This window comes from Rhinoraja longicauda, chromosome 3 (genome assembly GCF_053455715.1).
Source record: "Rhinoraja longicauda isolate Sanriku21f chromosome 3, sRhiLon1.1, whole genome shotgun sequence".
NCBI lineage: Eukaryota > Metazoa > Chordata > Chondrichthyes > Rajiformes > Arhynchobatidae > Rhinoraja > Rhinoraja longicauda.
Window position 1 is genome coordinate 14,972,803 of NC_135955.1, and position 21,614 is coordinate 14,994,416.

At 41.4% G+C, this 21,614-nt stretch overlaps 1 protein-coding gene and 1 pseudogene across 4 annotated transcripts in view; both read right to left on the reverse strand.

Annotated features, from left to right (window-relative positions):
- Window positions 1-1,821: 1,821 nt before the first annotated feature.
- Window positions 1,822-21,614, reverse strand: part of cep44 (centrosomal protein 44) — a 67,138-nt gene continuing 47,345 nt past the window's right edge. For all 4 annotated transcript variants that reach the window (XM_078432122.1, XM_078432116.1, XM_078432114.1 and 1 more), the window contains 6 exons: window positions 21,040-21,177; window positions 15,643-15,840; window positions 14,449-14,524; window positions 11,492-11,622; window positions 8,269-8,309; window positions 1,822-2,171 (listed from right to left, as the gene is read on the reverse strand). In XM_078432122.1, the coding sequence (XP_078288248.1) occupies window positions 2,090-2,171; window positions 8,269-8,309; window positions 11,492-11,622; window positions 14,449-14,524; window positions 15,643-15,840; window positions 21,040-21,177 (666 nt within the window). In that variant the 3' untranslated portion in view covers window positions 1,822-2,089. The remainder of the gene's footprint in view (window positions 2,172-8,268; window positions 8,310-11,491; window positions 11,623-14,448; window positions 14,525-15,642; window positions 15,841-21,039; window positions 21,178-21,614) is intronic.
- On the reverse strand, window positions 2,817-3,803 carry LOC144611240 (RNA-binding protein 26 pseudogene; annotated as a pseudogene).

The window sequence follows — 21,614 nt, forward strand, 5'->3', positions numbered from 1 at the left end:
AGCCTCACCCAGTCAATTTTGCCTTTGTCAATTGTGCGTCTAATTCAATAACTTTTTCTGCAGATTACGTTCAAATAGTGCAGGGCAATGCCAAGTTTTCTTTTTTACTGCATTAAGTGCTTCAGCTATGACATTTGTAAAATGTTAAGAATTTGAGCTATCTTGGAAGGTTTTCTCTACCTTAAAAAAAACACTCATTCCTGATTTCTTCTTAATGGATTGGAAATGAATCATTTAATCTTTTGCAGCTGTAAATGCAGCTGTATCCTCAGCCAAAACAATGATGCAACCTGGCTAAGATGACCTTGGGTTTCCTTCATTTACTTTTGCTGTTCCTGCTGCCTTTTCTCCTTGGGACTGATCTTGCCATCAGTGTTGAAGTAATGGCATTTAAAAAGACACAAACTGTTGTAACTCAGCAGGTCAGGCAGCATCTCTGGACAACATGGATAGGTAACATTTTGGATCAGGACCTTTCTTCAGACTGATTGTAGGTGGGGGGAAAAGACAGTTGGAAGAAAGGGAGGAGCAGGACAAAGCTTGGCAGGTAATAGGTGCACACAGATGAGGGGGATTTTGATAGGCAGATGGTTGGACAAAGGCCAGGTATGAAAAAATTGTTGAGACAAAAGGATTGAAGAGTTGCAAATTGTGAAGCCAGGGGAAGGAATGTAGGTGGAAGGGGAGAAGTAGGTGAGAGTACAGGTGGGGAGGAAAGGGGGAGGCGGGGAGAAAGGGAGTGTGTGAGGGAGAAAGGGGAGGTGTTGAAAGAAAGGAGGATGTGGGGGAGAAACGGGAGGGCTTTGTTGTAACCTAAAATTGGAAAATTTAATGTTCATACTGTTAGGTATGAACGAGAGATGCTGCCTGACCCGCTGAGTTACTCCAGCACATTGTCTTTTTTCGTAAACCAGCACCTGCAGATTCTCATTTCTACATAATGGCACTTAAAACTGGTCTGAAAGAAAGCTTCCCACTTGGCAATCTCTATGACATGCCGTTCAGCATTCCCAATGTCGATAGCTGCAACAAATTCCAAGGGATCCATAGCATCCAACAACAATGATATCCGAGCAGCCGGGTGTATTAAAGAAACCTGACAGACAACAAACTAGGAAGTAAAACCCAGTAGTTTATAACAATTTTTAAACAGATTGCGCATTAGACAAAAGTAGAGGATGTGCATTCTCTAATTTATTTATTTTTTCAGAATCTGTGTTTGCCAGTAAAGGCACCATATATTGCACATCCCCAATTGTCCTTGAGAGGGTGCTGCCTTCTTGCATCAGTGCAGACTTCTGGTGAAGGTCCTCCTACAGTGCTGGTAAGTAGGAGTTCCAGGAGTTGGACCCAGTGACGATGAAGGAATAGTGATACCCTTCAGTGAAGGATCTATGCTTCTGGTGGCCCTGTCCTTCTTGGTTAGTAAAAGAAAATTAACTTAACCATTGAGTTTAATAGGGCTCATGGTTAACCTTTCATCTTGGCTGCTGTCTCAAGATTAGACTTGAATAAAATAAAATGCCCCACTGACCGAAAGTCATCAAGAAACTCTACGATAAACATTATGCGAAACAAAGAATATTCTAATCCTGTTAACTAAAGACTGTCCTCACAGTTGTAAGATACTGCTGTCCATTCCTTAGAATTGTGTAATAAATCAACACAAGACGGTAACACACACGCACATACACACGCAGTGGCTACAATACATTAAAAAATCAAATCAACTGAAAGCAAAATAGTTTTATTCATCTTTTGCAATTTGTTTTGAAGTTACATATTAAGATTTCAAAGACATTTATTATTGTAGCTTCCGATATTATAAAACTTCACAATCGGAAATGTCAGTGTTGGTAAATAAGTTAAACTTCTACTTAATTATAAAATCCACAATAAATATATATTTTTAATCAAGTGGGAATATAAACTTTGAACCTCTCCAATGATGCAATCAGTTGTATTGATCAAGTCACTGACTCGAAACATTAATTCTGCCTCTTTCTGGGTACTGACACAGCCCTGAACTGCTGGGTAGTTCTAGCAATTTTTGTTTTTATGTTTGATTTTCAACATCCATGGGATTTTGCTAGAGAATCAATGAAGGGCCTGTATTGTTAGTCTCAGCTGAATTTTCTGTACACTTTAGTAGTTCTGAGGTTTCTTCAATCCTAGGGAAGAAATTAAAAACATCAATGCCACTCCTCCCTCCTGGTCGTTAGATTCTGCATGCTTCGGAAATATAATCATATCAAATTAACTTGTTCTCACACAACTCGATTTGGCACAGTGGTGCAGAGGTGGAGTAGCTGCCTTATTGCGCCAGAGACCTGGGTTCGATCATGACTACGGGTGCTGACAGTATGGAGTTTGTAAGTTCACCTTGTGACCGCGTGGGTTTTCTCCGGGTGCTCCGGTTTCCGCCACATTCCAAAGACGTGCAGGTTCATTGCCTTCTATAAATTGCCCCTAATGTGTAGGATACAAAACAGGGATAACATAGAACTAGTGTACAGGTGATCGTCGGTCAGCACGGACGCTGAGGGATGAAGGGTCTGTTTCCACAATTTATCTCCAAAATATACTAAACCAAATATAAAGGATCTAAGCATAATGGTGCAATGACTATTTTTCAAATGAATACTTCCTGGGCTACATCAAATCCTGCAGTGCAGAACACTATAGCCTTGAAGGTGATTTAAATAATTCTGCCCATTAAATTTTATTACGAGCCCGTCTAGTAAAGTGTCAGATGTTTCATAAATGGTGCATTATTTATGCAGTTGCAGCATCTCACCACAAGTATCCTTTCCCTTCAGCAATTGGCTTACCCAATTCATCATTTCCCCGGCCTGTTAGCAATCTGTCCCACTCTCCAAATGAGGATGAGATGGGGGTGTTTGAAAGTTGGTAGCCCAATACCATTAACTCTTACACAAGGTTAATAATGCTTACGGTAAAAGGGTGCAGTCAGTTTGTTCTTTTTTATTTGCAGACACAAGGAATGGCTAGTTTGCCAAAAAGGACGCAAGACCATAAAACTTATCATCATTGTCGTCTTGTAGTAATGAATCATCAATCAAAGATTCTTCCTGAGACTCCTCTTCATCTGCCTCCACATCTTCATTCGGCTTAACAATGGTGGTGCATCCAAGTTTGTACCATGCAAGTTTAAGTCCTGCCTCTTGAAACAAATTCCAAGCAAGGCAGCAGTGTCTGCTTCTGTCCTCATCTTGTAGGTGATGATTGCATGACAAGAATCATCATCAATTTGACAATCCTCAAGTTCACCAAACTGTGAAAAATGTGACCGGACTTCCATGTTGGGTCCTTTCTGAAAATCCAGTGATATTCAATGATTTTGGAAAGTGGTCGACTATGAGTGGAAAATTAGACTCCAGACTGGGCCATGATGCCCTTTGCCACTACCTCGGCCTCCGGAGTTGTCCCCTCCCACAAACAGAAAATGGATCCACCGTTTGGCAGCCTCCAGCTGTTTTTCCCCCCCAAAGTTTAGTGATATCTTCTTCAGCTTGTACTTTCTTACACAAATCAATTTCGGTGTCCAGTAGTTCACTTTACGTCTGAGCTTTGGTTTTCAATGTTTTAGGAAGAGATGAGCTTGTTCCACTTGCTTTTAGTTCAATCTTATAGTTTGGTGATGGTCTTGGTCTGCAGTGTTTTCATTATCTCTGCTTTATCTTCCAATTTCATTTTTTTTGTTTTTATTCAAGTTTGATATCAAGATCTTCTGAGTGCATGTACAAAATCTCATGTCTCTTTTTTCTTACATCACGTCGAAGTTAAAGCATATCCTGTTTCTTTTTGTGTAGGAAGGAACTGCAGATGCGGGTTTAAACTGACGATAGACACAAAATGCTGGAGTAACTCAGCGGGACAGGCAGCATCTCTGGATCAAAGGAGTGGGTGACGTTTCAGGTTGACACCCTTCATCTCGACCTGAAACATCACCCATTCCTTCGATCTAGAGATGCTGCCTGTCCTGATTCTTTTTTGTCTCTTCAAAATTTGATGAAACTACACCTATTTTTTGTACTGCTTTTAGGGTAGCAGGATTGTCGATTGTTTTTGTAAAACCTGTTGCAGTTGATAATACCTTTTCAGTTTGTGCTGGTTTTGTGTGTTTAATTGTAAAGCCCAATCAATCTTTAACAGACAACTTATTTGCATTCCGAATAATTTAGAAATACGGCATGGAAACAGGCCCTTCGGCCCACCGTGTCTGCACCGACCAACGATTACCTGTTCACGTTAGTTCTATGATTCACTTTCTCATCCACTCCCTGCACACTACAAAACAATTTTACAGAGGCCAATTAACTTACAAACTCGCATGTCTTTGGGATGTGGGAGGAAACCGGAGAACCCGGAGGAAACCTATGCAGTCACAGGGAGAACGTGCAAACTTGGCACAGACAGAATTCAAGGTCAGGAACGAACCCGGGTCTCCGGAACTGTGAAGTAGTGGTTCTAACAGCTGCACCACTGTGCCGAGTTTGTGCAAGTTCCATTTTTCCTTTTGGAAGAGGGTCCAATGTGTCCTTCACCAACTGTTTCACAACTGCAAAAGAGAATTGCTGAACTGGGTGCTGTAGTCCACAAATCATCTTTAGATTTGCAGTTGTCTTTTGTTGAGAATTACATTTTCGATTACCAGTACATCTTGATGAGTCCATTGTCAAGCACTGGCTCTGTACTCAAGATTGCTCTCTTTGCTTCTTCATGCAAGGCTAATTGAATAAAGGAACCTTCTAAATCACAAAGTGCTACGTGGGTCAGGCAGCATCTCTGGAGAACATGGATAGATGATGTTTCGGATTGGGACCCTTCTTCAGACCGATTGTGGGGGGTGGGGAGGGGAAGAGGGGTGAGGTGGGGAGAGAATGCTGGAAGAGAGATGGGGCGAAACAGAATATAGAAACAAAGAACTGCAGATTCTGGTTTATACCAAAGAAAGTGCTGTGGTAAGTGGGTTAGGCATCATTTCTGGACAAAAATGAGTTGGGTGATGTTTCTGTTTGGGACCCTTCTTCAGACAGGTGTGAATTATGAAGCCAGATGAAAGAATAGAGGTGGGGGAGGAAGCAGAGAGATTGGTGTGAAGCAAAGCAGGGCACAGGGAAAAGAGGGGATGAAAATTGGGGGTTGAAGGGACGGAGTTTTTTGTAAGTCAGTTATCGAAAACTGTATTGGATAATTCTATTTTTATTTGATTTCTTCCACAGGGTGGTGCTGTGCTCAAACATACCAGTAACAATTGTGAGTGTATCAGTGTAGAAATCTGTGCTATCTTGTGGCCATGATCAGGTACTGCAGATAAAAAAAACATGGCAATAGTTTTCTAGAGGTTTCAATTATTCCAAAAATGGAACAGCAACAAAATAATAAGAATAGAGAGATACCCATTTATCCACTAATGTAATTTTGACCTGCCTTGATGTTTGAGTTATAACCTGTAACAGATATAATGTTTGCTTCAAAGGTAGACACAAAATGCTGAAGTAACTCAGTGGGTCAGGCAGCATCTCGGGAAAGAAGGAATGGGTGACATTTCGGGTCGAGGCCCTTCTTCAGACTGAATGTTTGCTTCATGTTCCCACCAATGCAGTTACCACACGGGGGATTAACTGGGGCCAATACAAATCAACACAGACTAGTAATCCTAATAATATGCAAAGGGAGTAAGAAATTCAGAGATTAAAACAGAAATAAATAAAAAATTCTCTGACCCACAGAAGGCCTTTTCAGATGTGCAAAAACAATTTGATCAAAATGATTGTTTCTATCTACCAAGATAAAAAAAATCTGATCCATTGCCAACAGAAAAAAAGTGTAGGAACGAACAACAGATGCGATGTTTAAACCGAAGATATACACAAAGTGCTGGAGTAACTCAGCGGGACAGGCAGCATTTCTGGTGAGAAGGAATAGGTGACATTTCGGGTCGAGACGCTCTCAGACTGATGAGTCAAGGGAAAGGGAAACGAGAGATGTAGACGGTAATGTTGAGAGATATAGAATAAATGAATAAAAGACATAAAAAGGAACGATGATAAATGAAACAGGTCATTGTTATAGGGCCTGTCCCACTTTAGGCGATTTTAAGGCAACTGTCGGTGACTAGGCTGTCGCCGACAGTTCGCCGGGTGTCGTGGGCTTGATCGTGAGGAGTCTTCCAAGAATCGTAGTGGATCTCAGAGCGTCGCAGAGAAATCATCCAGAGTGAAATTTCTCGGCGACAGCTAGCTTGTCATTGCTTATTGCGAGCGCTGTCGCATGCTGTTCCCAGGTTTGCTAGGTTCTCTTAGATGCATTTAGAAGCACATATTAAAATAAGTAAAGTCATTTCAAAATACCATAAAATGCTTGTGTTTAACCAATTTATTTACCGTCAGGACATTTGACAGGTAGATTGGAGGCGACAGTTTGACGGTCAGGTAAGCGTGGGGATTTTGTGATATTTATGGCCATCAGCCATTACATTTAAAGTGGGCTCCCAACCCAGATATGCAATCCAGAAACCAGATATGCATCTCCCGTACATTTTCAAAGAATGCCCACACACTTTTCACAAAAATCCACTTAACCACTTAAAAAAAAAATTTTTTTTAATACAGCTATTAGTAAACTGGAAGTAAATCCAGTTTATGCCTTGTTACAGTGAAGCTTGGTTTTTAAGTAACCCATACAAGATGTTATAGTTCAAAACTCTCAAGTACTTACCGACTTGTCAGTGATTTCAGCGAAAATTAGGACGCCAGAGAAGCATTGGCAGCGTGGGAATTTTGCGATGTTTCCGAAGACGCTGTAATCTCGACCTGACTCGGCATTGTCGTGATCATTGTCGTCGGGTAAAAGAAAATTTCGGCGATCAGCTACGACTTTGACAGTCGCCGGCTGTCGCCTAAAAAAACGCCTAAGTGGGACAGGCCCTTAACTGTTTGCTGGGTGAGAATGAGAAGCTGGTGCGACTTGGGTGGGGGAGGAATGGAGAGAATGCAGGGGTTACTTGAAGTTAGAGAAATCAAAGTTCATACCACTGGGTTGGAAGCTGCCCAAGCGAAATTTGAGATGCTGGAGTCAAGCCCGTGCCTCAGGACGGAGAGTGAGAGGGGAGATTGTCAAAGAGGAGAGAGAGAGCGCAGTGAGACAGAAAAGAGAGGTGATTAGGTGATGGGTGAAGCTTGACAGTAGGGAATGAATGGTAGGCTGAGACAGCAAGACAATAGATAGAGAGACAGAAGAAAAGAGATAAATAAATCAGATGGAGTCAGGTAAGGGGAAGAGAGCGCAAAGGTGGAGACAGCTGCTGGAAGGTTCCAACATCTGACTCAGGAAGGTTACAACATGCCATGCAGAAGCTGACAATGGATCTCACTGGGCCAGTAGAGGAGGCCACAAACAGGTATGGTCTCTGGCCATTGAGCCTGTTGCACGGAGAAATCTGTGGACTGAGAAAGCTATGCAGCCAGGCAAAAGCAGGAGGCAGCAGTTTCCATCACATCCAGTCGGTGATGATTAGTGAAATCATAGCATCTAGGCAATCTGCCAACAAAAATGTTGTGCCCACTGATAGTCCCACACTCGCTTGACAAGCAGAATACAGCCTGATCCCCATATGTAGCACCCAGTGATTGCAATTCTAAGCCCAGTCCAATGCCAGCCGTTACCAATGGACACAGTGGCTGACCATACGACGAGCCATGCAGCAAAGGAACTGTTCATTGCTCCAGATGTGCCAGTGCTGAGGGAAAGAGATCTTGCTAGGTTCCTGGCGCATACAGCTTGAGTGGATGTCTTACCCATCACGCTCCCACCCCATCACTTCAAGTATAGGGTCATGTACTGGCGAGCATTTGGATTCTGGAACCGCCAGCATTATGACGAACCAGTGCTCTCAATGCTTGAGCTAAGCAGGTACTTGTGTAAAATTAAATTTATATGTTTGTAGGAACCCTCAGAATGAATAAAACAAAAGATATCATATAGAACCATAGTCAGAGTGCACAGAAACAAGCCCTTTGGCCCAACTTGTTCATGCTGACCAAGATGCCCTATCTACACGTCCAATCTGCCCATGTAGGCAGTTTTGAAATATATTTATGCATGAAATAGGAAAATATGGCAATTAATGACAATGTTGTCCTATTTGTTTACTACCAACTTACAAACATAAATACAATTGCACATTTATTTGGAAACAATTGCAAAATTAACACCTGTTTCAACACAAGAATAAATACTCACATTTTGCTTATCCTTTCCACTTTATACTTCACCGCGTGTGACTAAAATACAAGACATGGGTTTGAATGGAAAAACATACCAACTCTTACATACTACAACGTGCAGAAAAACACTAGCTTGTATATGAAGAACAAAACTGGATCGTTTTCTAATATGCGATGATAAAATTATTTTTTTAATCTTCCAGAGTATAATCATAAACAGGAAATGCCAGCATCTGCAATCACGTGTGTCTCCAAATTCTATCATTCCCATTTTTTACATCAAAATTTCCAAATGTAATTTTAGCTACCTCCCTGATCCTGCAGTCAACTGTCCCCAGCTACAGTTGTTCATTCTAATGTCTAATTATAAACAAGAATGGATGTCTCGGATAACTTTCCATGAAAACATTATGTAACATTGCTCTTGAATAAATCCAACAGCTTTATCCCAAATGCCATTTGCTGCAGACATCTCCCACTGTCGCTAAATGAGTAAGAGTTGTGCTGATTACAATGACCATGGGTAACTCTTTTTTGGACAACACTGTGATGGATGTTTATGTTAACTTTTATGTGGTTGTGTGCCTTGTTGCTTTTCACTTAGTATGGCTGTATGGTAACTCAAATTTCATTGTACCTTAACCAGTACATGTGACAATAAACTGACCCTGAAACCTTGAAATGCTAAACTTTAATATCTCTTAGATGGACACAAAATGCTGGAGTAACTTAGCAGGTCAGACAGCAGCTCTTGCGAAAAATAGATGACATTTCAGGTCGGCACCCTTCTTCAGACTCTCTTATCTCTTGTTATCTTGGATAAATGACTTCATTTGCATGAATATAAAGTTTTATCGTATCGTATTGAAGTTGAAATATATGATAAGTAAAACACCGAAAAGCTTTGTACGATGTGATGAGCTTGACATTTATCCCAACATTTATCGAGGGCAGCCTTCCTGAACATACAAAGAGAATCCATAGGTCATAAATGTACCCGGGAATTCTGTTAGACGCTGCCTGACAAATCATTCAGATCCACAGGTTGCTTTTGAAACGTTAACTCAGGTGAAGAAACAGGACTTTAGAAATTACAGGCACGTACATGTGCACTTCTAGAAGGAACCTGCTGGGCAGGTAACTATTAGCACAATTAATTGGTCTGAAAAAGGGTTTTGACCCAAAACGTCACCCATTCCTTCTCTCTGGAGATGCTGCCTGTCCCGCTGAGTTACTCCAGCTTTTTGTGTCTATCTTCGGGTTAAACCATCATGTGCAGTTCCTTCCTACACATAATTGTTTGCAAACAGTGACGTTCAGGCAGTGGATGACCCCACCACACTTATCCCATTTTGGAATCAGACTGGAAAAAGTTACCCTCAAGTACAGGGTCAGAGTCATATGATACAGAAACAGGCCCTTCGTCCATGCCAACCAATAAGGTAACAGTTTCCTTTCAGGCACAACAAAAATGGCAGCATTTGGTATTGAAGGCAATCTGGTATACAAGTAGAGATAGAACAAAGTGCTAGAATAACTCAGTCTGAAGAAGGGACCTGACCCAAAATGTCACTCATCCTTTTTCTCCAGAGATGCTGCCTGACCTGCTGAGTTACTCTAGTATTTTGTGTCTACCTTTGCTAGAACCACTCAGCACTTTGAGCAAGTAGCATACATGGAAGAACAGAGTTAATCGTTTCAGAAGACTCTCCATCAGAACTGGGAAAGAGGAAAAACAAGTTGATTTCCAAGTATGGAGAGGGTAGAGAAGGATGGATAGGGCAGAGTCAAGTGTGATGTATGATCAGGATTATGGTATTGATAATCTGATGATGCAGCCATCTGAGGGTACTAAGAGAGAGAAAACAAATAGAAATGGAAAAGCTGCAAAATGTAATGTAAAAAAATGCCCAGCAGATACACCGATCAGCCAAAGTGCACATGTACGCGCCTGTTATTTCTAAAGTCCTGTTTCTTAGCCTGAGTTCCATCAACTTAACCTTTAAATTTTGAGATATTTGCTTCCCTGTGGAAGATATTTGCTACCAAAGTAGGCTCCCAACCCAGATATGCAACCCAGAAACCAGATATGCATCTCCTGTACATTTTCAAAAAATGCCCACACTCGGCACAAAAATCCATTTAACCACTTTTAAAATTTAATTTCTTAATACTGCTATTGGTAAATTGGAAGTCAATCCAGTTTATGCCTTGTTACCGTGAAGCTTGGTTTTCAAGTAACCCGGGCAAGATGTTATATTTCAAAACTCTCAAGTAATTACCGACTTGTCAGTGATTTCAGCGAAAATTAGGACGCCAGAGAAGCATTGACAGTGTGGGAATTTCACGATGTTTCCGAAGACGGTGTAATCTCGACCTGACAATCTCGGCATTGTCGTGGTCATCGTCGCAGGGTAAAAGAAAATTTTGCCGATCTGCTACGACTTTGACAGTCGCCGGCAGTCACCTAAAACATCGCCTAAGTGGTACAGGCCCTTAAGTTAGCCAAAACCTGAAATACCTCCACAATCTCTATTCCATTTCAATGTGTCTTTATTTACTCCACTTCCAGTATTCTTTCTCCAGCCTCCGGACATCATTCTCATTCAAATGAGTTCCCCTTCTATCTGCCTTCTTCCCTCTATCATCTCCAACTACCACCCCTTCCTCCAACTTTGCATATTCTTCATTTTGACAACTGTCGTTATTTTATAAGACAGCTTTATTTTTTTGTGTGTATATTTCTTGCCCTCATAGATAGAAAGTAAGGTTGAATGAACCACAAGTTGACAATGTTTTCAAAACAATTCATTTTTAACATAGAATGTTTCAGTCTTAATCCTGAATTCTAGAGGTGATACCACTTCTGACTTAAATAATCCAAATGGGAGAATATTTAATATCAGGACAGTGGCGCACCATGTGACCGCGCAGGTTTTCTCCGGGTGCTGGTTTCATAAGACATAAGAGCATAATTAGGCCATTTGGCCCATCGAGTCTCATTCCACGTCCGAAAGCATGTTTGTCTGTCAATTGACTTATGTAAATTGTCCCGAGTGTGTAGGGAGTGGATGCAAAAGTGGCGTAACATACAACTAATATAAACTGGGTGATCTATGATCGTTGTGGATTTGGGGGGGGGCTGAAGGGCCAGTTCCCATACTGTATCTCTAAACTAAACTTTAGCACGCTCCCTAGTTTAAAGAGGACGTAAGGAAATCTCATCCAATTTTACTCACCTTTGTGACTTCTGTCAGAGATAACGAATTGATGCACGTTGCTTTGGGCGATTCGTCTGCTGATAACAGCGAATTGTATCCAGATGACTGATGGCTGAGGCTCTCTGGCGTCTCGACTCTCAGTTCTTTATCTGCAAAGAAATATTCATCCTGAGTCAGCCTCTGCCTTTCGACATGCCTGTGCAAGGTCAGATACTAGACACTGATTTAGTGAAGAAAAAAAGTAGGCCAGGCATTGTTTAGAGCAACAGACATTGCTACTTGAGCTTCACTACGCAGTCAAATGCAGCTACTGTCAATTATCGGTTGACATTTCCCACCCAATATCGAAAAATTATTATCTTCAGAATTCCTGCGTTATCACCGTTTTGCGTCAAGAATGACATTATACAGAAGTATAAATATTTAAGATAACTTGATAGTGTGCAGGCAAACCACAAATACTACAATTGTGCAATACAGCATAACAATTATTAAAAGCAAATACATTTTAAAGAAGATCGACACAAAATGCTGGCGTAACCCTTCTTCAGCAGGGTTTCGACCCGAAACATCACCTATTCCTTTTCTCCAGAGATGCTGCATGACCTGCTGAATTACTCCAGCATTTTGTGTCCATCTTCAGTGTACACCAGCATTTGCAGTTCCATCCGGCACATTTTAAAAGATATTGATGTCAACTTTGACCAAGATAAGACCTATCATTCCTGTAATGGCTTGGTCACAAGTAATGCATTTTCCTTAGTCATCAGATTCAACTTTAAAATGGAAGGTTGTAAGAAAAAATATTAAAACTTAAAATATCAAAATTAACATTAAAAATGTCTTCCTGCAGCATCCATACCAACCAGCAAAAAGCCATCCAGCTAAATCCCCTCTTGCCACTCTTGGTTCAGAACTTTATAATTATTGGGATACCAAGTGAACCTCTAAATCTTTTTATTAAATGCAGTGAAATAATCCAGATCATACCTGCTTTGCCATGCTACCATCGAGCAGGAGGTACAGAAGTCTGAAGGTGCAAAATTAGGCCATTCGGTCCATCAAGTCTACCCTGCCAGTCAATCTTGGCCGATGTATCTTTCCCTCCCAATCCCATTCTCCTGCCTTCATCTCATAACCCCTGACTTCCTTATTAATCAAGAATCTGTTCATCTTCGCCTTCAAAAATGCAATACAATATGATAGAACTTTATTTATCCCAGGAGGGAAATTGATCTGCCGACAGTCATAAAACACAAGATACGAAATTAAAGTGATGAAAGGGATTGGGGATGTGCAACAATTGGGGGAGGGGAGTCAGTTATACCCCATGACAGAAGTGGGAGGTTGTACAGTTTCATAACCATAGGAAAAAAGGATCTCCTGTGGCACTTCATGGTGGAACCAGTCTGTTACTGAAGGTATTCCTCAGGTTGACCAGTGTGTCATGGAGGGGGTGAGTTGTATTGTCCAAGATGCTCTGCAGTTTAAGACCACCTCTCATGAATCCAACTCCGACCCCGGGAAGGAGCCAGCCTTCCTGACGAGTTTGTTAATCTTGTTGGCGCTGACGGCCTTTGCTCTGCTGCCTCAGCACACGACAGCGATGAAGATGACACTGGCTACCACCGATTGGTAGAACATCTGCAGCAGCTAACTGCAGACTTTGAAGGAGCGGAGCCTTCTTAAAAAGTACAGCCGGCTCTGCCCCTTCTAGTACAGGGCCTCGGCGTTCCTGGACCAGTCCATTTTACTGTTCAGGTAAAGTCCAAGGTATTTGTACTCCTTGATAAACTTCACATCCACACCATTGATGGAGACAGGAGACAGGGGTGTTCCTCTCCTCCTAAAGTCCACCACTAACTCCTTAGTCCTGTCGGTGTTGAACTGCAGGTGATTCAGCCCACACCACTCAACAAATATAACTACAAAAATAACCATTGACTTGGCCTTCACAGTTGTCTGTGGCAATAAATTCCACAGATTAACCACCCTCTGACAAAAGAAATTCCTCCTCATCTTCTTTCTAAAGGTATATTCTGAGGCTATGGCCTCTGGTCCTGGACTCTCCCACTAGTGATAACATCCTCTCCACATTCATTCTATCCAAGCCATTCACTATTTGGTAAGTTTCAATGAGGTCCCCCTTATCCTTCCAAACTCCAGCGAATACAGGCTGAGTGTCGTCAAACGTTTGAGGTTTAGACTGCAGCATAATAGACATTGCAAGAAGCATGGAGAATGAAAGAAGGAAACTTTTGATGCAACTTTTCAGGTACTGATGAGCCAGGACTTGAAGAATTACATGCAGTTTTCATCTCTATATTTAAGGAAGATGTGCTTGCATTGGAGGTGATGCACAGAAAGTTCACAGGATTGGTTCTTGGGATTAAGTTTATGATGTATGAAGAAAAGATGTGTGCAGCTGGTCCTATATTCATTGAAGTAAGAAGAAATACAAGGTGACTTCATTGAAACATAAGATTTTGAATGGATACTGAGATATGCAGTGAGGTTATCTAGAACCAAGGAACAAAGTTTTAAAATAAGCATCACCAATTCCAGATTAAGATGAGCAAGAAGCTCACAATCAGAAGGTCACGAATCTCTGGAATTGGCTGTCCCAGAGGATAGAAGAGGCATAGTCACTGAATACATTCAAGATGGATTGATAAGGCATTTAAACTGCAAAGTAGCCACGGGTTATGGGGAGAGAGGGGGAACGTGGCATCGAAACCAAGGTTGAATTAACAATGATTGCACTGAATGTAGGTTTGAATGTTCAATTGACCTCGACTTTCTGTTTTTGTCCCATGGGCAACTCCTGTCCCATCTATAAAAGAATCGGATGTTTCTAATTGGTCTCATCATGCACCTCAGAACCCACAAAAAAGGGAGAGAAAGCAAATCATCAACAATCCTGAGATTTTGCCTCAGAAGAAGATTATTCTTTAATTTTTACAATATCAGTTTACCTGAAGAGTTATGGCTTGTTATTTGGCATGAAGTATATTCATCATTCCCACTGATGGAATCAGAAGACAATTCATTCTGGAGATGAAAGAAGACAAGCTAAGTGAGGTAAAAATAATTACAAACAATTGTGATTTTTTTTTTAAACTTGCTTAATAGGAATTTTACAGAACTGACCCAAATATTGTCAATTTATTCATACAACTACAAAATATTTTTAATTTGTGTCTGGAGAAAATTCCATGCTTTAAAATTATTGGAAAGATGTTTTATTATATTACATATAATTTGCAAGATACAGATTGGTTCAAGTCAAAGATTAATTATTCCAATGATGTAAAAATGTCACGTTTCCCAATAGATTTTTAAATTTCATTTTTGAATCCATTTTAGATCCTGCCTAAGCCAGCTCTCCAAGTATGATTATTTTTTCTCTCATTTTTCATTTTGTTTAATCTACTGTGAACTTCACAAACCAAAAAAATCACATTTGGTCCAAAGCACACTAAACTTTGGTTCAAAACAACTGCACTAAAATGGCCCATATAAAGAATACTTTATAAATGGCCCACATAAAGAATACTCTTAGCAATACTTTATTTTTCTAATAAAATCATTCTGCGTATGTTGCCATGACATTTGTAGCTCTTTTCATACCACTTTGACTCTATGACCCTCTATGACATTTCCAGAATTAAGCTTTCTCCTTGTTTTACCAGGAATATCAAAGGAATTTTAACAAGAACATATGGATGGCAATGGCAACTGCTTAGCATACATTGGATGCTTCCATTTCAAGAATAAGCATGACTATAACGTAGACAATGTAACCTTATTCTTTGCTAGCGCTTCAGGGAATCTAGAATAGCAAAAGGCGGTAAATAGATAAGGGGTGAGATTGTTAAGCGTTAAAATGAGAACTTAAACAAGGAACAGCTGCACCGCAGAAGGGATTTCTGGTCTTAGCAGAGCTAGCTTCACCTGGCATCAATAGTTGAGGCTGAGGTAATTCTGGGAGATGGGGCGGAGCGAGTGTAGTTGGCCAGAATTCTCATTATCCAGTGACCCGTGTCAGAAATACTCAAAATGAGTCAGAGCAACGCCAGGTTTGCTTGTGCGGACGTCTTGAGTTGAGCAGCCAGCCTACAAGTTTATGACGATGAACAAAGCATGTCCAAAATACATTTCTGACTCACCTTTTTGGAATGTAGCAACAGCTGAGTTTCCAACAGAACAACTCGGCTCAGTAGATTGTTCCAATCCCTCGCATCTATAATCACTTTCCCAGCTGTAGAGCATTCTAAAGCTTGCAGCTTACTCTGTATCACGTCCAGCACCTGGAGCTTCTCCTGACATTTGGCAATCTGCTGCTTAAGCATGGTGATCTCCAGTGCCTGTATCAACCAAAAAAAAACCAACCAGATTAACACATTCAAAACAAAAGTGACAACTTAATTTTTTTAAGAACAGGAACGATTTAATATGCATCGTTGCCACCTCTCCAAGACTCATCAACATCAAACGAAAGAATCAAAACTAGACATGCTTGTGTCATGTCATAAGGGATAGGAGTAAAATTAAGCCATTTGGCCCATCAAGTCTACTTCACCATTCAATTACGGCTGATCTATCTCTCCCTCCTAACCCCATTCTCCTGCCTTCTCCCCATAACCTTTGACACCTGTACTAATCAAGAATTCCACAGATTCACCACCCTCTGACTAAATAAATTTCTCCTAATTTCCTTCATAAAAGAGCGTCCTTTAATTCTGAGGCTGACCTCTAGTCCTAGACTCTCCCACTAGTGGAAACAGCCTCTCCACATCCACTATCCAAACCTTTCACTATTTTGTATGTTTCAATGAGGGCCCCCCACCTGACCCTCTCTGGATCCTCTCCGGAGCAAGCACATCCTTCCTCAGATATGGTGTCCAAATTTGCTCACAATATTCCAAATGTGGCCTTACCAGCACCTTATAGAGCCTTGACATTACATCCGTTTTTGTATACAAGCCTTCTTGAAATAAATGAGTTTGCTTTCTTTACTACTGATTCGACTTGCAGATTAACATTTTGGGAATCCTGCACCAGCACTCCCAAGTCCCTTTGCACCTCCGATTTCTGAATTCTCATCCCATTTAGAAAATAGTCTGAACCTTTATTCCTACTACCAGAATGCATGACTCCACACTTTGCTACACTATATTCCATCTGCCACTTCTCTGCCCACTCTCCCAACCTGTCCATGTCCTACTGCAGAGTCCCTGCTTTCTCTACACTACCTGCCCCTCCACCTATTTTCATATCATCCGCAAACTTTGCCACAAAGCCTTCAATCCCCTTGTCCAAATCATTAATGGACGTGAAGAGTAGCGGCCCCAGCACCGACCCTTGCGGAACTCCACTAGTCACTGGCAGCCAACCAGAAAAAGCCCCCTTTATTGCCAGTCTTTGTCTTCTACCATCCAGCCAACCTGCTGGATGTCCTTTTATTGGACTGGATGAAAGGGTTTAGGAGGTCCAGCTTGGCATCTACAGGGTGTGGCGAAGAAGTCCGCATGCGCAAACTATGTGTACAGTGTAGGCAAAATGTACAATTTTGACTAATGATTACTTTGCTATTTTGGATAACAATGTAACGGCTATTGTACCCCCGAACACATGTGATTGGTAGAACACGTATTCAGGAGTAAGAGGAGCTTTTCTTCCGACTACATTTTTTTCCCCCATCAGGCAAAGACATGGAGGGAGTACGATAGGAACGGAGAAAAGTATGTGGGGTGGAAGGACTAAAGGTTTCACGGTGGTATAGGAGTGACATTATGCACATCACTTTGGAGGTGGTGCTTGTTGCTTACTGGAAGCAAAAAGCCATTTTGTTTCCTCAACAACCAGCAAATGTGCAATCATAGGCAAATGAATGCTTGGTATCCTGACTGCCATTGCAATGCCTTCAGTTTGCCACAGTGCTAGTGGCAAAAATAGCTTCTGGTGAACGTGGGCCTATGTTGAGGACAAGACTGGTGATTTCAGTGATAACCCACACCTGCGCATACAATAAAAACCATGCTGCAATACAAAATGTGATGCACACCTGTGTACACCACTGAAACATTACATCTGCATCCTGGTCCTCCTTACAGAAATCAGCAGAGTAGGTGTTACATCACTTGGCACGCTGCTGTATTTTATTTAAAAAAACCAATCATCATTCATATTGCAAAAATAGCTAAAGTGGAGGAAGGAAAAAGAGCGCACAGACTGGCTACCAAGGACCCAACTTTGTCATCACAACCCCAATTCCGCATTCATTATCAGTGCCAAATTTCATTGACACTATTATCAACAACAAAATAATAATAATTATTATTGTCGTCACATGTACTGAGGTGGAGTGAAAAGCTTTTTGTTGCATGCTATCCAGTCAGTGAAAATATTATACATGACTAAATTGAAGGGCCATTTCACAATTCCTCATCTTACTCAGTTGCTAATTCTATGCAGGCATTTAATGGCAAGGTTCACAATACGATACTATGCAACTTTAATTATCCTAGAGGGAAATTGTAATACAGCATATATGTAATACTAGACCAAGTGGACCCGTTGGACCCAAACCTCTCCTGCATTGGTGCAGCACCCTGCCCCCCCCCCCCCTCATCCTCCACCCCCCTCCCTCCCACCACCACCCTCCCTAGGAGATAGATTTAAACTTTAAAATGTGAATAACTTTAAAAATATCACACCGATTTCAATGAAACTTCTTCCATTAGCACCAAAGGGACGACGTTGAGTACGGTGGGCTTAAAATTGTCGCGCTATAGTGTACCCTTTTGGCTGTAGTTCAGGAACAAGCAAACAAACAAATGAGAGTTTTAGTATATAGATTACTACCAAGCCATCCACGATGTACAGATGCAGGATAAAAGGAATAATGTTTATTGCGAGATAAAGCATAGTAAAGTCCGATTAAAGATTGTACGAAGGTCTTCAATGAGGTAGATGGTAGGTGAGGACCGCTCTCTAGTTGGTGATGGGATGGTTGACAGCTGGGAAGAAACTGTCAACTAATCACCCTCCTTGCACTCCCTCCCTTTCACAAACCTTTCCTGCCCAAGCCATATGTGTTGTCACTTAATTGGCTGCAGTATAGCTGTGGAAGGTCATTACTTCATGCTGTGGTTCTCAAAGTGTGCATGGGGATGACATGGGATGACTGCAAGCTCCCTAGAAAACCCTGTGCCAAACAGATGCTGAATTCCTCTATGTTGGCAAGCATGCGAGCAAGAATCCTCACGGGTCAAGCATTTCATTGTGCATATCCATCAGTTTTCTTCTGTAAGGTGTTCCATTGAGCTGTACACAATATTGTTTAGGTTTCGCTTTTATTATTGTCATGTCTACGGAGGTACAGTAAAAAGCTTTGTTTGACATGCTCTCCAATGAAATCAGATAGTACTATGCATAAATACAATCAAGCCAAACTCAAGTACAATAGATAGACCAAAGGGGAAGATACAAAGTGCAGAATATAGTTCTCTGCATTGTAGCGCATTAGTTCCTGAGACAAAGTCCAATGTCCGCAATAAGGCAGCGGTGATTCAGATTGTACCCTGGTTTATGGAAAGATCATTCAGAAGCCTGATAACAAAGGGAAAGAAGCTGGTCCTAAGTCTGTTAGTGTGCACATCCAAGTTTCTGTATCTTCTATCCTCCAGGAGCTGTAAGAAGATGGAATGATTTGGGACAAGTCTTTGGAGTATGTTGGCTGGTTTTCCGAGGCAGCGTGAAGTGTAGATGAACACAATGGTGGAGAGCCTGGCTTGTTTGATGGCCTGAGCAACATCCACAACTCGTTGCAATTTTTTACGATCTTGGCACAGCTATTCCCAAACCAGCCTGTAATGTAACCCTACCGTATGCTTTCTATGATGCATCTGTAGAAGTTTGTAAGAGTCATCATAGACATGGCAAATTTTCTCAGTCTCCAAGGATGTACAAGGCATTGGTGTGCCTTCTTGCCTTTAATGTCATTGGTTCACAACGGATTATTGGTAATGTTGACTCTAAGGAACTTGGTTCTCAACTACTTTCACTATGACACCATTGATACTCATTGGGGCATGTACTCCACATGCTTCCTGAAGTCAATAACTAGCTCTTTTGTCTTGCTGACATTGAGGGAGTTTATTGGCCTGACACCATGTTCTCTCTCTCCTTCCTGTACTCTGAATCATCGTTTATGTTCCTACCTACGTGCAGATGGAGTTAGAGCCGAATTAGACTGTATAATCATGAATTTATAGGGTGTATAGAACATAGTAATGGAAGTGTGCTTCCAATAATTGCAGGTTGTAGAGAAGGTGGATATGATGGGGATGTAGGATAAGGACATCCTGACATTTATCAGCTTCAGCCCTCCGCTGGCAATAGGTGTCACAATGCCGGACACAGCATCTCCTCCATGGGTGATAGGAAAAGCAGAAGTACCTGCTTTCTTCAGTTTGTTGCAGCTGCATGTGTTTCCATGCTACCTTGTCATGCAAGAAAGAAGGAATTCCTGTCAATTAGTGTTTGGATGAAGTTGCTACAATGTTAAATTGCTGCAACTATGCTTCAGTATGTGGCCAAGGTTTGCAACATAGTGAAGTTTGAAAGGGTGTGGTGAATCACAGGAATGTTTATTTACGAGTCTTGATTGTTATAATTTGTTGATAGGCAAGTGATTGGGTGCGATTAATTGGGTAATTGTTGCATCTGCCAGGATGTGGCAAAAAGAAGCATTTATGGGCCTGAATCGTTCACGGCACGTCACTGATCAATATGCAGTACGGAAGCCAGGTCTTCAGGGCTGGACTCCCGACAGTGACCATGAGAGGATTAGCTCAAATTAGGACATGCACATGTGCCAGGACGGTTCTTTCCCCACTATCCTTCCTCACTTCCTGCATACATAAAGGAAATTAATAATCAATTCCATCTCCCTACCTTAAATTTCTTCTTACATTGCAAATCTGTCTCTTTTCATTCTGGGTACAGTCTATTTCTATTAATCCAATCCCGCCTCTTCATTTTAAGCTTCTGTATCAAATTATCTTGCAATTTCTAAGAAGTGATCTTGGTAAGTGTGCAACCCAAAGTTTAGGTTTGGACTATCAATGGCCAGTTTGGAACTTAATTTTGGAAACCCAAATAAGGATAAATGAAAGATAAACTGATTGCACCAATTAACTTCTTTGCAATCACAGATTTGCTTTATGTGTAAATGATCAACCTGCGGTTGCCCAGCTCCAGATTCAGCATGCATACCCGGCAGATCCAGGTTCTGTCTGTGCACCTTACATTACATCCAAACACCGAGCCCCATTTCCATCACTCTGCTCTCACTCTTGGCCATGCTCATCCAGCACACTTGGCTGCTCTCAGTCCACACACGGACATGCACCCAACCACATTCAACCCATGCACTTGGCCACACTCCCAGACACCTTCTAATTTACTTGGTTAGTTTAACTTACTACATATTCATTTCCACCTTGAAATTGTGGTAGGTAGGTTCTTCATTTATATTGTTCAAAGGAGTAAAAACTTACTTCATGTGAAATAGGTGGTTCCGTATATTCACGAAGAACAAGTGGCTTGTCTTCAAAAATTTCATTCTCAGGACTGGATGAAAAGCAAAATGTTGTTATATCATCATTGGGTAAATGACGCTCCACCAAAGGTTTTACCTGAAAACAAACAGAAGTTTATTCTACTTTCTCTCCAACTCATGTACACACACACCCGAAGGTGCTCTTTGTCTGGGCTGATTCATTGTTAGACGTAACATCACAGAATGCACTCTGAAACTGCAAGAATGTAATGACTGATTTTTATTTCACCAATTTAACAATATAGAAAGTCAGGCCCTCAAGTGTGCAATTTTCCATACAAACATATGAATCAGGAGCATGCCACTCAGCCCCTCGAGCTTGACAAAGTCATGACAGATCAGATTGTAAATTTAACTTCACATTCATGTCGACCCACTTACTTATCAAGAATCTATTTACAAAGAAACGTTCTAAATTGAGCCGACTCAATTGGGCGGCACGGTAGCGCAGCGGTAGAGTTGCTGCTTTACAGCGAATGCAGCGCCGGAGACTCAGGTTCGATCCTGACTACG